We start from the raw sequence: 17,302 nt of genomic DNA on the forward strand, positions 1-17,302 counted from the left end.
ACCTGCAAGGGGACTCTCTTCTCCTGCGGTTTTGTCCTCTTTTAAAACCATCTAAGTTGGTGGCCGTCCCTGTGCCTCCTGTGGGGGTGAGTTCCATAGTTTAACTACGCACTGCATGAAGAAGCCCTTTCTCTCTTTTTTAACCTGTCCCGAATCTTCCAACGTTCAGCTTCATTGGAGTCTGCAGTGCAACTCTGCGCTGCTTAAAGGATTTGATACGTGCGCTGTGTCAATCAAGTCGTTCCTGGTGATTCTAAGTAGCACTGGGACAAGCCTTTCTCCCTGCAGAACAGCACGCTCATTTAAATTAAATCGATGGGCTACTTTGAGTGAGTGAGTGAGTGAGTGAGTGTGCCCGTTTCCCACACAGAGACGGTTTCATAGCCACCACTGCATTGTTGTTGAGTCCACAGGAACCTAGGTAGTTGACTTATCCTCTTATAACAAATCCATCTAGCTCAGTATTGTCTTCACTGAACGTCAGCTTCTCTCTGGGGTTTTAGGCAGGATCATACCCTCCAACATTTCTACGATGAAAATAGGGATGTCCTATTCAACAACAACAACAACCCACCAGTCATTTTGGGTGGCTTCCAACACATAAAAACATTATAAATCATTTAACATAAAAAAGTACAGTGGTACCTCGGGTTACATACGCTTCAGGTTACATACGCTTCAGGTTACAGACTCTGCTAACCCAGAAATAGTACCTCGGGTTAAGAACTTTGCTTCAGGATGAGAACAGAAAATGGGTGGCGGCAGCGCGGTGGCAGCAGGAGGCCCCATTAGCCAGTGTGGTGCTTCAGGTTAAGAACAGTTTCAGGTTAAGTACAGACCTCCGGAATGAATTAAGTACTTGACCCGAGGTACCACTGTATAGGGTAGCCTTCAGATGTCTTCTAAAGGTCGCATGGTTACTTATCTCCTTAGCTTGAGGGTTGCACCCCTTCCATACCCTCCAACCTTTCTCTAATGAATATAGGGACGTCCTAAGGAAAAGCGGGAAATATTGCCAGAATATTGATTGCAAAAAACTGGAAGGGGGAGAAAATCCCATCACTATTAAAATGGCAAAACAAACTCTGCGAGTTTGTAGAAATGGCAAAATTGGTGGCAATTATTAGAGGCCACTCAAATCAGATAATAATTAGAGAATGGGATGGAGTGAAGGAATACATGGAAAAATATGGTCCCGGAATTGAAATATTAATAGAGAATGTGTAAAACGTGCAGGGGTAATCAATAAAATAGCAATAGAATCAATTGAATAATTATTAAATTATAACAACACAACAAGATGGAAGAAGTAAAATATGGAGATCACACATGGGTGAAGGGGAGTATATGAGAACCTATAATATCATTTATAATATAATTTGTTAATTGCGTTGTATTTACATACAGCAAAGGGAAGCCTAGAGCAATTAGATATATTTTTATTTAGGTAACAGGCTTCCCTTTGAAAGGACCCGGGTGGCGCTGTGGGTTAAACCACAGAGCCTAGGACTTGCCGATCAGAAGGTCGGTGGTTCGAATCCCCACGACGGGGTGAGCTCCCGTTGCTCAGTCCCTGCTCCTGCCAACCTAGCAGTTCGAAAGCATGTCAAAGTGCAAGTAGATAAATAGGTGCCGCTACAGCGGGAAGGTAAACAGCGTTTCTGTGCGCTGCTCTGGTTCGCCAGAAGCGGCTTAGTCCTGCTGGCCACATGACCCGGAAGCTGTACGCCGGCTCCCTCGGCCAATAAAGCGAGATGAGCGCCGCAACCCCAGAGTCAGTCACGACTGGACCTAACGGCCAGAGGTCCCTTTACCTTTACCTGCGTAACAGGCTTATGTTAGAAAATGAATATGGATTTTGAATTTGATGTTTGTAATTTTTTTTGGTTTTGAAATAAATTTTAAAAACCCAGCAAAAAACTTTTTTAAGAAAAGGAAAAGCAGAAGATCCAGGATCAAATCAGAAACTGGTATGGCTTCTGTACATCCGGGACTGTCCCTGGAAGATAGGGACCCTTGGAGGGTCTGCAGGTTTCTTTCCTGAAGATTCCAGGGATTTGACTTTGGTCCTCCTCCCTGCAAAAGGAGGTTCTTTGCCTCTGAGCCACGGCCCTTTCCCATGTTCCTCCACCTTCCTTTTCAGGATGCCCTCGTGGGTCTAAGTGAAGAGTCCAGCTGCGTTCCCTTTGTCTTTTGAAACCAGCTTTAAGAAGGAAAGTAGGGTTTCTGGCATGAATGATTTGTGCTTAATAAAGCCATGCTGGCTGGCTTGTAATCTCTCCATTTTCTCTGAGTGCGGATACATTAAGGTTGCAGCCCAGCCTCGTCAAAATCAATGGGGGCTCTGCTATTGACTCCTATTGGATGTGGATTGCCCCTTAATTGTGTTTTCATTTCCGCTAATGTACACCAAGGTGCAGAAGTTGAGCTAAGAGAGCTGCAATTTCCCAGGTTTGCCGCCTTCCCGTGTGTGTATCTGCGTGCAAAGATACAGGCTCCGCACTTGCCCTTTTCCAGTCTTCGGGGAGGGTGCCAGTTCCTTCCTCATGACTGAGCTCTCCAAAAAGCAAAACCCTTCCACCCGTCCGTTTCCTACAAGCTTCCCTTTTTGGTGACGGCCTCCACACAGATAATGGCTTACGGTTGGGCTGCCCCTGAGGTTCCTGAAAGGAAATGTAATCCGATTAATGGTGCATGCTCTAGTTATCTCCCGCTTGGACTACTGCAACGTGCTCTACGTGGGGCTACCTTTGAAGGTGACTCAGAAACTGCAATTAATCCAGAATGCGGCAGCTAGACCGTTGACTGGGAGTGGCCACCGAGACCACATAACACCGGTTCTGAGAGATCTGCATTGGCTCCCAGTACGTTTCCGAGCACAATTCAAAGTGTTGGTGCTGACCTTTAAAGCCCTAAACGGCCTTGGTCCTGTATACCTGAAGGAGCGTCTCCACCCCCATCATTCAGCGCGGACACTGAGATCCAGCGCTGAGGGCCTTCTGGCGGTTCCGTCATTGCGAGAAGTAAGGTTACAGGGAATCAGGCAGAGGGCTGAGTTTCCCCAGCCACTCTGGGCGGCTCCCAGTCAAATGTTAAAAACAGTACAGCATTAAATATTAAAAAGTTCCCTAAACAGGGCTGCTTTCAGATGTCTTTTAAAGATAGGATAGCTGCTTATTTCCTTCACATCTGAAGGAAGGGTGTTCCACAGAGTGGGCGCCACCACTGAGAAGGCCCTCCGTCTGGTTCCCTGTAACCTCACTTCTCACAATGAGGGAACCGCCAGAAGGCCCTCGGTGCTGGATCTCAGTGTCCGGGCTGAACAATGGGGGTGGAGACGCTCCTTCAGGTATACAGGACCCAGGTCTCCCAGGTCCTAGTTCAACACTCTAACCCATGGGTAGGCAAACTAAGGCTTGGGGGCCGGATCCGGCCCAATCGCCTTCTAAATCCGGCCCACGGATGGTCTGGGAATCAGCGTGTTTTTACATGAGTGGAATCTGTGCTTTTATTTAAAATGAATCTCTGGGTTATTTGTGGGGCATAGGAATTTTTTCATCCCCCCCCCAAAAAATAGTCCAGCCCCTCTCAAGGTCTAAGGGACAGTGGACTGGCCCCCTGCTGAAAACTTTGGTGACCCCTGGTCTAACCTCTATTCCATGTCAGAGGCGTCCATGGGCTGAGATCAGGGTCCTTCTAGAAGCTGCTGCTTTTCCACTGGAAGCCATGTACTCTGTGCCACCATTTCCACAGAAGCAAACGGGGACATTATAACACCTCTCCTCATACCAAGGATCATTACACAAGACCCGAAATACTGTCTCTGCAATGGGCTCTCCTGGTCTGGCAGCTGAAACTGCAGGAAGGGGTGTTAGAGGGTTGTTATATATGACCGGTTCCAGAGAATGTTTATTCTCACAATGGATGTTCCGGAGCACTTGTAATTCAGCTCGGCTCGGTTTTATTGTCCTAGCCATTAAGCAGAACAAGCATTTATTACAGGAAAGCCGCAACATCCTGCAATGTTAACCACTCAGTGAAGCTGCTCTGGGGCATGGGCAGAAAAGGATCAGGAGGCACATTTTGCAGCCATGTATGTGCATTTTGACACCCATGTGTGTAGGTACCCTCCAACTTCTCCCTGGTGAAGCAGAGGAGACATTGCCTGTGCTTGAGAACCCGCCTATTGGGTGGACTACAACTCCCATCATCCTTGACCGTTGGCCATACTGGCTCTAGGGCTGATGAGGAGCTGGTGCCCAACAAAATATGGAGAGCCACAGGTCAGTCATACCTGTGGGTACTGAAGTCAGGGAAGCTCTGTGTTTGGTGAGAAGATTCTCAGTCCTGGTTCTCAAACCTGCACGAATATCACTTGAATTCTTTATACTCAATCCCTGCCCACTTTAAAAGTGGAAACTGAATGAGTGAACTCTGCCCTCTTGCAAAAATGCACTGTTCTTATATTTCCCCGACCAAAATTTGTGACCTGGGGAGGAGGTTAACCTTAGAATTAATAGCAAATCTCCCCTTCCCTCTTTATCCCATCAAGGCTGGAGAGGAAACACAAGAAGACCTGGGTCTGGAACATCCCACCAGCGTGTCTGGGGAGAGATGATCCCAAGGAGGAAGGTAGGCGGAATCTATGGCTAATGCGTCAACATGAGCATGGGAAGGTTATTCTCTACTTTTTTATTATTTATTAAAGATTTTCTTGATTTGCAGAAGTGTTTGCAATGTCTCTCTCTCGTATTCCCCCGCCCCATGTAACATTTTTACAAATCAGTTTCATTTGTTGAGACATTAGGAAGAAAAGGGGGAAAGAGGTGGGTGGGGGTGGGGTCGGGTGGCGATGTTTCTATTTCACTTACTATATGTGGGGTTGCGGGACGCGGGTGGCGCTGTGGGTAAAACCTCAGTGCCTAGGACTTGCCAATCGTATGGCCGGCGGTTCGAATCCCCGCAGCGGGGTGAGCTCAGTCCCAGCCCCTGCCAACCTAGCAGTTCGAAAGCACGTCAAAGTGCAAGTAGATAAATAGGTACCGATTTATAGCGGGAAGGTAAACGGCGTTTCCGTGTGCTGCGCTGGTGCTGGCTCGCCAGACCAGCTTCGTCACGCTGGCCACGTGACCCGGAAGTGTCTGAGGACAGCGCTGGCTCCTGGCCTCTTAAGTGAGATGAGCGCAAAACCCTAGAGTCGGACACGACTGGCCCGTATGGACAGGGGTACCTTTACCTTTTTATATGTGGGGTTTTGTGTCAGCGTCGCTTGTGCAGGTTCTTTGCTGTTCACTTGTGTTCCTTTGGTGGTGAGAGAGGTTGGGGTTGGCCTAGGGTGTGGTTGTTCATTTGTGGTTGGCTGTGGTGGTCTTTGTTGTCATGTGTGAGTGGGGTGGGTGGGTGTTTTGGATCAGATTAGCCATATTGATTTGTACGCTGTTGGTGGATCTTTTGTTGTTGTCTTGTTGGGCTGTGTATGTGATAAAGGGGAGCCATACCAGGGTGAAGGTGTCTTTTTCTATATGTCCCTGTGGGTTATTCTCTACAGTGGTACCTCGGGTTAAGTACTTAATTCGTTCCGGAGGTCCGTTCTTAACCTGAAACTGTTCTTAACCTGAAGCACCGCTTTAGCTATTGGGGCCTCCTGCTACCGCCATGCCACCGGAGCACAATTTCTGTTCTTATCCTGAAGCAAAGTTCATAACCTGAAGCACTATTTCTGGGTTAGCGGAGTCTGTAACCTGAAGCGTATGTAACCTGAAGTGTATGTAACCTGAAGCGTATGTAACCCGAGGTACCACTGTACTTTAAAGCTGTGTATGGTTAAGGTCCACACCCAATTACTGATATATTTTAATGTAACACAAGAAGAGCCTGTTGGATCAGGACAATGGTTCATGTAGTCTGGCATCCTTGTTCTCACAGTAGCCAACCTGTGGGAAATAGACAAGCAGGACCTGAGTGCAAGAGCCTTCTCTCATCCTGCGGTTTCCAGCAACTAGTATTCAGAAGCATTGTTGCCTCTGGCCGACCGCGGAGGCAGAACATAGTCACCCTGGCTAGTAGCCATCGATAGCCCTATCCTCCATTTTCAAACAGATGCCAACCACCAATAATGGCTCGAGATCTTAATGAGTGATACAGTGGTACCTCGGATTACAGACGCTTCAGGTTACAGACTCCGCTAACCCAGAAATAGTACCTCGGGTTAAGAACTTTGCTTCAGGATGAGAACAGAAATCGTGCGGCAGCAGTGGGAGGCCCCATTAGCTAAAGTGGTGCTTCAGGTTAAGAACCGTTTCAGGTTAAGAACGGACCTCCGGAACGAATTAAGTTCTCAACCCGAGGTACCACTGTATTCTAAATGCAGCTTCTGAGTTCCTATCCAGGAGAATGGAAAATTGAGGTCTTGCCTATCCAAAAGAAATGAGTTCATGTAGATCGGGGTGGGGAGCTTTCCTAATTAGGCCCGCTGGGCCTCCCATTTGGCCCCACCAACCCACACTACACCCAATGCACTGCATCTAATGGGGCAAGGGATGGTGGAGCTTGGATGAAAAGAGCTTTGCAGGCACCTCTGAACAGCTGTTGAGAAGGGCCTGCAAAACCCCTTGCATAGTGACTCCAAAGCACTGGCTGTCAACTGATTGCATTGTTAAAACCATGTTTATGGAAGACAATCTGACTTGGCTATGAGTGATCGCCAAAGATGAAAGAAGGAGCAGACACCTCTTTTGGCTACCCAGTTTGATGGACAAAAGTGGGTCACCTGTCACCACTCTGACATCAGGTGATGCCTCCACCCACCTGCCAAACTTGGCCTGTGGGGTGTGTGGAGATAAGAATCTGGCCCACCATGGGGTGCCAGGCCCATCACCTGATTTCTCATAATGTGCAATGCTGCCCTGCTAAAGATCAAGCCTCCCCCACACCTTGAGTTTAAAGGGGCTTTCCCTCCCCACAAAGTGCTCATAGGAGCCAAGCAATCATTAATCCTTGGCTCTCACAGCTGAATGTGTGAATGAGCTTCATTGATAATATTGTGGTTGGAGGTGATAGGAGGCAGTGCCAAAGCTCACTGCAAGCCATCAGATGATGGAGAGGCATGCCGCAAGGTGTCTTTAGACCAGGCAACATTGATTATCTCCTGCCAGGCATGTCCAAAGTCTATTTCAGGGGCCTCAACAACTTCAACCCCTTAGCAACACTTCAACCCTAAAAAAAAAAGGTCAACAATTTCAATCCTAAAGGTCAACAATTTTTGTTGGCCCTTTAGTTGGCCCTCACGGCCCTTCACTTCTGGCCCTCTTTGAAAAAGGTTTGGACACCATTGCCTGATGCTAACACAGGGAGGGGAGCAGGATTTGAAAGGACGTGGGTGGCGCTGTGGGTAAAACCTCAGTGCCTAGGACTTGCCGATCGTATGGTCGGCGGTTCGAATCCCCGCGGCAGGGTGAGCTCCCGTCATTCGGTCCCAGCTCCTGCCCACCTAGCAGTTCGAAAGCACGTCAAAGTGCAAGTAGATAAATAGGGACCGCTTTATAGCGGGAAGGTAAACGACATTTCCGTGTGCTGCGCTGGTGCTGGCTTGCCAGCTGCAGCTTCGTCACGCTGGCCATGTGACCCGGAAGTGTCTTCGGACAGTGCCGGCTCCCGGCCTCTTGAGCGAGATGAGCATGCAACCCTAGAGTCGGACACGACTGGCCTGTACGGGCAGGGGTACCTTTACCTTTTTATCAGCAAGAGGGAGTGCTTAGATCCCGCCACCCACATTTCCCCCAATTTTCTCAACCACCCCTCCTAGGAATGTCACCCCCCCCATTTTGACCCCAGCTGGCTTTGAGTATGGAAATGAGCCCAGGTTTTTTGGAAGGAGAGAGGGAGGAGGGGCATTGTTGTTGTGACCCCCTGGACCAGAGCCCGCCAGGCACCCCTGTCCTCCCCCGCCTCCCGTGGTTTGGTCAAACTCATGCTGGTAGCCTCGAGAACACCGTTCTCGAATGTAAAGTGTGTGTGTGTGTAAAGGAGAACTGGTAGGTAGAAGGAAGGGTTCATACACAAAGCAAACATTTGTGTGGATTTATTGTATTCCAGATGATAAGGAAAAAATCCTAGGGTGCAGGGATTTACGGGTCTCTCCAGTCAACAAAAGAAGGCGTCTCCAGCCAAGTTATAGAAGCAAAACAGTGGTCTTTATTTGCTGCAAACACACAAAGAGTAGGAACCCTGTGCGTGGGGTTGCATGAACTTTCAAGACCTCTCCCCGTTACCCGTACTACATTTTTCAACAGCATCATCGGTACATCACAAATATGTCACAAAGTAGGAACGTTTGGCATGTAGAAACATGAGCCCGTCACCCACCAGTCAATAACCCCAGTTCCCAACACCTTTTAACTACCCTCTTCCCCAAAGAACAATAAAAGTATTTACACATACCCCTAGCTGCAAGCCTTTCCTGCGCTCTTCCTTTTAGCATATCAGGATTCAATCCACCATCCCATGGATTTCTGTCTGAGGCATGTGCTGCCCTTGATTGCCTCCTGCCTCCTATTGTGAGGCTAAGTTCACGCCTTATTGGAGGGGCAAGGGGTATGTGACCTTATGTTTAAGGTGTTGTTGAGGCAGGGGGAGCCCTGAATTCCTTTCTTCCAGAGGAGTCATTAGCACTTGGAGCCAAGGAAATCAGTCAAAACGTTGAATTTTGGTGTATTTGTGAAGCTTCCACAGTTTTCTTTTTTAAAACTTATTTTCCTGACTTCCTCACATCTCCCTTTTTTGTATCCCTTTTAAAATTTATTTCAGCAAATTAATTAAATTTAATTATTTAGTTTATCTATTTATCTGTTATAAGTCTGATCTTAACCTTGTTACTAGAACCCCTTCAATTCAAATCAATAGCATCAACATTCAAAAATTTTACAGTGCTTCTGTAAATAAATTTTAAATTTCCTCCAATCTTCTTCCACCAACTCTTCTCCATGGTCTCGGATTCTGCCAGTCATCTCCAGCTTCCACAGTTTTCTATACAGTAGAGTGGTACCTCGGGTTAAGAACTTAATTCGTTCTGGAGGTCCATTCTTAACCTGAAGTACCACTTTAGCTAATGGGCCCTCCCACTGCCACCATGCAATTTCTGTTCTCATCCTGAGGTAAAGTTCTTAACCCAAGGTACTATTTCTGGGTTAGCGGAGTCTGTAACCTGAAGCGTCTGTAACCCGAGGTACCACTGTATTGGATAGTCAGAGGAAACAGTACAATACATGGCATCCGCCGACTGCTACAATTTTATACACTGCTTTTCTGAGTCTCTTTGCTGTTGTCTATGTATGGTGCTTGTGTAAACAGTCCAGAATTGGCCTCCACAGTCACTTATGGACTCACTGTTAAAACTGTGTTTATGGAAGACAATCTTACTCAGCTATGAGTGATCTCCAAAGAAGAAGATTGCCCTGGCCTTAGTTTGAGGCTGTGGTGGGGACTTGGGATTTTTGGGGAGTCGTTTAACAGGCCCCCCATTCCTATTTAACACTGTATTTTGAATATTTAATAAACAGTGCCAAATAAAAAAGAAAGATTGAAACACCTTTGGACCCTCCCCTTCGGATCCAGTGACCTCATACAGTGGTACCTCGGGTTACATACGCTTCAGGTTACAGACGCTTCAGGTTACAGATTCCACTAACCCAGAAATAGTACCTAGGGTTAAGAACTTTGTTTCAGGATGAGAACAGAAATCGCACGGCAGCGGCGCAGGAGCAGCAGGAGGCCCCATTAGCTAAAGTGGTGCTTCAGGTTAAGAACAGTTTCAGGTTAAGAACGGACCTCTGGAACGAATTAAGTACTTAACCTGAGGTACCACTGTATTACTATTAGGCATTATTGGCAAATACATCTGCCAGAATCACCTGTAGTTCTACTGCAAGTTTTTGGACCTAATCTAACAAGGAAGAGACACTACAAATTCACCATTTTATTTAAAAACTTTTATTTAAAAACAGTAGCACTTTTTCTGTGTGATAGAGGGGAACACCAGAAACTGCCTGATTTTGTGATTTAAAGACTGTCTCTGGAACCCAGATTGCAGAGATGTGGCATTTTGCAGACATTTTCAATCATATCCACAACCACAGGGTCTAGAAACTTGCTTCTGTGCCTCTTAGGTTTCCTGGGAATCTAAATATAATACTTCCCTCTTCCTTATGTATGCATGAGAGTGAGCACACACAGTAACTATTATTTGCAGAGGAAATAATCTTTAAACTACTTTATCTTATACATTCCACAAAAAACAGTGTCCATCTCTAACAAAAAAAAAATCCTATACATGCACAAGTATGTTACCTCCATCATATTGAGCTAATTCCCATATATTATTATTATTATTATTATTATTATTATTATTATTATTATTATTATTATTTTATGAATTGCCTTCTACTTGACACTCAAGGCAAATTACATTAGAAACGAAATACCGTATTTTTTGCACTATAAGACTCACTTTTTTCCCTCCTAAAAGGTAAGGGGAAATGTGTGTGCGTCTTATGGAGCGAATACAGGCTGCACAGTTATCCCAGAAGCCAGAACAGCAAAAGGGATTGCTGCTTTCACTGCGCAGCGATCCCTCTTCCTGTTCTAGCTTCTGAGATTCAGAATATTTTTTTTCTTGTTTTCCTCCTCCAAAAACTAGGTGCGTCTTGTGGTCTGGTGCGTCTTATAGAGCGAAAAATACGGTATATAATGAAAAGCAAAAAAAGGGCAACTCAAGATAGGCTGGAAAACAATACAATGCAGACCAAACACTTGCAGAGGAGACATTTCCTTTTTCAAATTCCCGTTCACTCTTGAAGTCTTGGGAGTCTGAGAGAAGCTTAATTTCGCACCTGCTGCTGGATTACAGGCAATGCATTTTTTTCTCCCACCATTCATATTCCCCTCAAGAAATGCTCCCCTGTGCCAGTAGTTAAGAAGGTCTGATTAGGATCTGAATTCTTCCAGAAGCCAGGCTTCCTTGTTATCTCCCCTCTTTTATTCTCCCCACCTTTTCTTTTTTTGCCAAAGGTCTGGCTCCAAAAGATAAGGAAACACAAGTTCCTGACATTTCACTTTACAAATCGCAGGGAGGCAGCGCGCAGCCATAGCGAAGCCCAGAACTCAGGAGCTTCACATCTTTGTGGAAGCAAAGATATAAGAGACCCAGCCGCAGTTTTACAGCAATTCGAAAGACTTGCTGGACAATCCATTTAGTATCTTCTCTTTTGCTCACTCCCCTTCGCTTCCTCACACATCCCACACGCATTCACACAAGTCACATTCAGTTCCTTCTTATAAATATATAGGCATTGCTCTCATATGCCAGCCACAGTTCACTCTCATACATATACAACATTCGCACACAGCCCAGGCGGACAATAATTCACTTGTGTCGCAGATGCTGCTCTGCACTAAATCTTTTTTCACTGGCAGCAAACAGCCTCGTTTGGTCCCGGCTGTAGGCCTTATGGGACGGCAGGTTGTTGTTTTCATTGGACAGCAGTTCCTGAACATTCCATTATGTCACAGCAGCTGAACCAATGACTAGGGAGGGCTCATTTCAGATAACGGAAGCCAAGGCTCTTGCAGCCAACACTGAGGTTTCAAAGGCAGCAATCTGCATTACATCAGTGCACTCCTGCCATCAATTTTACCTGATTTGGGGGATAAATGGACAAAAACCCCACATTTTTCTCTTAAAATCTCAGACTAGGGCTGAAGGGAAATGGGAGTCCAACAAATCTGGATGTTAAAGGAGAAATCTGAGGGCTCCCTTGGACAAAAAGCAAGGACACCAACCAGGAAAATTGGAGCAAAACAGCAGCCAGTAGGCTTGGTCTTTATTGAGACTGTCGCGACAGGACTCCAACTCACTGCAAGATGAAGCAAGATGGACGCCCAGAACAAAAGAGCCCCCAAACCTTTATTAGCTGCTAATCCCCATGTTACACCTCCCCAAACTACATCACTAATACATCATGGTTACATCATGAAAGGGGAGGTCTGGTGGCAGTAATCTGAGCATCCTGGACCCTGCCCCATGGTTCTTCTTGCCCTCCACCAAACACCCATCCAGTGTAACAAAAGAGATATTTACATTCCCCTGTTTCCCAGCCAAGTTAATCACACCCTTTTGTCTTCATCTGGGTTTGTTATTTCTGGAATGGCTACCTGTCTGGCACTCAGGTATCAGGATGCCAGTAATTATCACTCATGTAGAGGGGCTGCTGAGTAGCTGAGCTCACATGTCTATATGAACTTCTGAGGTTTTCCCTGTGAGCCAGTTGTTGTTGTTGTTTAGTCCTCCACTCTTCATGACCCCATGGACCAGAGCACGCCAGGCATTCCTGTCTTCCACTGCCTCCTGCAGTTTGGTCAAACTCATGCTGGTAGCTTCGAGAACACTGTCCAACCATCTCGTCCTCTGTCGTCCCCTTCTCCTTGTGCCCTCCATCTTTCCCAACATCGGGGTCTTTTCCAGGGAGTCTTCTCTTCTCATGAGGTGGCCAAAGTATTGGAGCCTCAGCTTCAGGATCTGTCCTTCAAGTGAGCACTCAGGGCTGATTTCCCTAAGAATGGATAGGTTTGATCTTCTTGCAGTCCACGGGACTCTCAAGAGTCTCTTCCAGCACCATAATTCAAAAGCATCAATTCTTCAGCAATCAGCCTACTTTATGGTCCAGTTCTCAATTCCATACATCACTACTGGGAAAACCATAGCTTTAACTATACGGACCTTTGTTGGCAAGGTGATGTCTCTGCTTTTTAAGATGCTAATTAGGTTTGTCATTGCTTTTCTCCCAAGAATCAGGGGTCTTTTAATTTCGTGACTGCTGTCACCATCTGCAGTGATCATGGAGCCCAAGAAAGTAAAATCTCTCACTGCCTCCATTTCTTCCTCTTCTATTTGCCGGGAGGTGATGGGCCCAGTGGCCATGATCTTCGTTTTTTTGATGTTGAGCTTCAAACCATACATAGATACATTTATCATTTTGTATTGTGCAGCAGAGGCCCTTTGAATAGATCATCAAGAAACTATGATGAAGTGTTTTGTGGGGACAAATCACCAAAGTCACAAAAGTGGTTGTGCTGATTTTGGTAGTGGGTTGCATGTGTATGATATCTGCTGGAGAGGCAACCCCCCCCCCCAACCTTACATAAATTCCTGCAACAGGGAGAACACCACATTGGCTAGGCCTGCCCTGGAGCATTACCCAAGACTTGGGCTGAATTCAGGCAGCCTGGTGGGGGGCATCAAGGATGAAGGCCCTGCATCTTATACAATGGCTTAAGGGGTCCCCACTGCCCTCAGTCTCCCATGATTGATTCATCTCTGTCTGGTTTTGGGCACCAGATTGTTTGAAACACCCCGAGGCATTTCCAAGACAGACACACAGAAATGTTCCCACAAACAACGGTAACCCCTTCCCTGCCTGCCTTGGCCAAGAGCCAAAGGCTGGCGCTGTGGCAGGAATCCTGCTGGAACCATCTGGGAGAGCTCTGGGCCTCTTGTCGAGCTTTGGTGATGCACATTCAAAGTTAGCAGCCTTCCCTGCAACCCCAAGTTGCATTCTAAAAAGCACCAGCTTAAAACAGTGAGCAGCATTAACCCCCGCCCAAAGAAAAACTGGTATGCTTTCAAACTGCTAGAGCACCATACTCCATAGTCGCCTTTGACTGGACTTAACCGTCCAGCTGTGCTTTAAAAGTAAAGTGTAAAGGGACCCCTGGCCATTAGCTCCAGTCGTGGTCGACTCTGGGGTTGCGACGGTCATCTCACTTTATTGGCTGAGGGAGCCGGCGTACAGCTTCCGGTTCATGTGGCCAGCATGACTAAGCCGCTTCTGGCGAACCAGAGCAGCGCATGGAAACGCCGTTTACCTTCCCGCCCGAGCTGTACCTATTTATCTACTTGCACTTTGATGTGCTTTCGAACTGCTAGGTTGGCAGGAGCAGGGACCGAGCAACGGGAGCTCACCCTGTCGCGGGGATTCGAACCACTGACCTTCTGATCGGCAAGTCCTAGGCTCTGTGGTTTAACCCACAGCGCCAGCCACCCGTGTCCCTTCCAGGTGTCCTTTACCTTTGCCTTCTACCATATTTTGCAAATCAGCCGGTATTTACCAAGCGGGCAGTCTCTGCTTCAAAATCTAATTGGTGTCATGAACTCATTCAGGTGACTTTGGGTGAGCTGCTATTCTCTCAGCCTCAGTTTTTCCACCTGCAATATGAGAATAACAATGGCTCACCTGACCTGTTTTTTTGTTAGGATGACTGAGAACAGGCCAGTGAAGATTCTGAAGCACACACACACACACACACACACACACACAGCAAATGTGGATGACTCCGCTGGCAATTTGATTGCTCAAAGCCTCTTAAGTATTTGTGTTTAAGGAATTGTAGCTCCCCCTTCCAAGCAGCCCCCCTCTCCCAAGTTAATGGCCCACTGGATAACTTTTCCTAGTCATGTTTGTGACCTTTCTTTAAATAGAAGCCGTGCTGTCAAGTTGTCAGCAACAGAGATGGCTAAAGCGAAATTACTAAGGGAGAGTAAAATTGACAAAGCGTGAAACGAAATTAACATGCTGTCTGACAAGGTGGCAACCTAAAAATCTGATTACTGTATTCTAAAAGGTGGTTCCTGGCTTTTAAAGGACAACAGCCATCAGGTAAAGCCATTAAACGCATGATCTTTGAGAAGGATGGAGCAGGGTGTGATTACAGCCTCTTCCATAGCTGGGAGCCCACAAACACAATCAATCAAAGTTTCCGCCTTTCATTTCTCATATTTGCACTCCATCTGTCTACCAACGAGCTCGGGGCAGCACATGCTGTATATTCCTCTCTTATTCCCAACTGGAGTACAGTACCCGGTTCTGGGCGCCATATTTTAAGATGGAGGTTGACACATTGCGCTGTTTCCAAAGGTGAGTGACCAGGATGCCGCTAAGGTCTGGAAAGTGGTAACCATGTCTGTGCACACACTCCTAAGAACATAAGAAGAGCACTGCTAGGTTAGGCCCATGGCCCATCTGTTCTCAAAATAGCCAATCAGATGCTCATAAGCATCACAAGACCCCTCTCCCCTCCTGCAGTTTCCAGCAACTGATATTCGGAAGGATCCTGCCTAGCTGTGTCTTGCCATCATAGCTAGTAGTAGCTATTGATAGCCTTGCCCTCTGTTAATTTATCTAGCCCTCTTTTAAAGGCATCCCGGTTGATGGTCATGGCTGTCTCCTGTGGCAGTGAGTTCCATAGTTTAACAATGCGCTCTATGAAGAAGCACTTTCTTTCCTGTGGCTTTCCAAAAGCATCTGGTTGGCAGTGGAGAGAAAGAGAAGAAGAGTTTGGATTTGATATCCCACCTTATCACTACCCTAAGGAGTCTCAAAACGGCTCACAATCTCCTTTCCCTTCCTCCCCCACAACAAACACTCTGTGAGGTGAGTGAGGCTGAGAGACTTCAGAGAAGTGTGACTGGCCCAAGGTCACCCAGCAGCTGCATGTGGAGGAGCGGGGAAGCGAACCTGGTTCCCCAGATTACGAGACTACCGCTCTTAACCACTACACCACACTGGCTCTCAAGAGGAGGCAGGACTAGACGGGCCACTTCCCTTGTCCAACAGGGCTATTCTTATGCTTAGTGATGTCATGCAGAAGAGGGGGCAGGACTGGAGCCAATGGGTGCGCAGATTTTGGCTCAGCGTTAAACTTCCTAATGATACAAGCTGATTGGCAGCGGAACAGATTGGTTTGGGAGGTGGTGGGCTCTCCTTCGCTGGAGGCATTCAGGCAGAGGGGCTAAATGGTCTTCTATCAGGAGTTCAGCCTTTTGTCTTCCTGCAGTGAACAGGCTGGGTTGGAGTAGATGACCGCCGTGGTCCTTTCAGGCAGTAGGACGCTGCCTGATAATTTTGCGCTTGTCGTTTTGAGAGGCATGAGTCACCTTCTCTTGACACGTCTCCAAAGTAACCTACTATAAGAACGTTTTAAAACACGGCAAGCTCTCGCGCATGCAATCAACTAGCAAGCCGTAGGGAGAGGCACTCCATCTGTCTCCCATCTATTTGATGGGAATGCAGTGTGACGGTTTCCTTTTGGACCAAGGTCTTCTGCACAGTATCTGAGATTACTGGCCAGAGGTGATTCCCAGACCCTGCTTTAGTGTTGCTACCCTTGAATTCTGATGCAAATCCACCTGCCTCTCATGACATGGGCCTTTCCACTTTTGGTGGCAGTCAGGATTACGGCGTGGGGACCCTGGAAGTCTTTTGCTTCTCTTTTCCAATATTCCTGGTTTTCCAAAGCAGGGAATATTGCCTCTTGCAGAATGATTTGCGGGCATACGCGCTAAACCCTGTCTGTGGTGCCTACCCCTTTTCCCAAATGATAACACAAGAGACCAGAGTATGGGTTCAAATTGGCCACAACTTTATTGAATTTCAGAAGTGGGAAACTTGGCACAGGCCTTGGCAGGTAACCCTCTCAACCTGCCTGGCTGAGGATATGCAGGCAGTTGAGGCCCAGTGAGAGGGGACTGCAAAGCGCAAACTTACACAGCATGCCCTTCCACTGACCTCGTCCAGGGAGGATCCCCCCCAACTTGATGTTAGACTAAAGGCTACCTTGCCAAGGCCTAAAACCGCCAAAGTTGTGACGGAATTGCTATGGGGAAGGCGAAACCTGCCAATGCAGGGAAAATTCCTTCCTGGTTCTGAATACAGCAACCATCTTACGACCGCAGCAGCGCCCGCTGACCTGGAACGCAAAATATTAGCCTGTAAAGAAGAAATCGGTAAATTGAAGATCGCTGACCTAAGCTGAAATTAAAAGGCAAGAAATATTAATTGAGGGAGGGTGGGTGGGTGATCCCAGAAGGAAGAACAGCCACAGGCTTGAGCCCAGGGGTCAGCCTCTTTTCTTTTGGCCTTAGGCCCACCCCAGGCCGGCTGTCCATTGTCCTCCCTGGCCGAGGGCGGGTCAAAGGCCAGCTCAAGCAGGTGGGTGGCACCTACCCAGGTGAGCCTCGCTTGGTGCCGCAAACCCCGCCCACCTGTGGGGAAGGGAGGGCGGATATTGCTCCTCATTGCTAGGTGATTAGCGGATCTTCTAAAGGAGACCACTTTGATAAGGTCGGGTTTCAATTTATTCCTTATGTTAGGAATAATATAGAGGCGTCTTGTCCCAGACCAGCTCATTTGTCCTGGAAGGAAGAAAAATTAAAAAAAAGGCTTGGGCAACGGGGTCAGCCTCTTTTCTTAGT

General features: G+C 47.2%; 1 protein-coding gene across 1 annotated transcript in view; it reads left to right on the top strand.

The window, feature by feature from the left end:
- Window positions 1–17,302, top strand: part of GABBR1 (gamma-aminobutyric acid type B receptor subunit 1) — a 164,917-nt gene that overhangs the window by 37,881 nt on the left and 109,734 nt on the right. The window contains exon 2 of the mRNA XM_081901508.1: window positions 4,553–4,632. Within this exon, the coding sequence (XP_081757634.1) occupies window positions 4,615–4,632 (18 nt within the window). The 5' untranslated portion in view covers window positions 4,553–4,614. The remainder of the gene's footprint in view (window positions 1–4,552; window positions 4,633–17,302) is intronic.

This window comes from Podarcis melisellensis (genome assembly GCF_964234715.1).
Source record: "Podarcis melisellensis genome assembly, chromosome: 2".
Classification (NCBI taxonomy): domain Eukaryota; kingdom Metazoa; phylum Chordata; class Lepidosauria; order Squamata; family Lacertidae; genus Podarcis; species Podarcis melisellensis.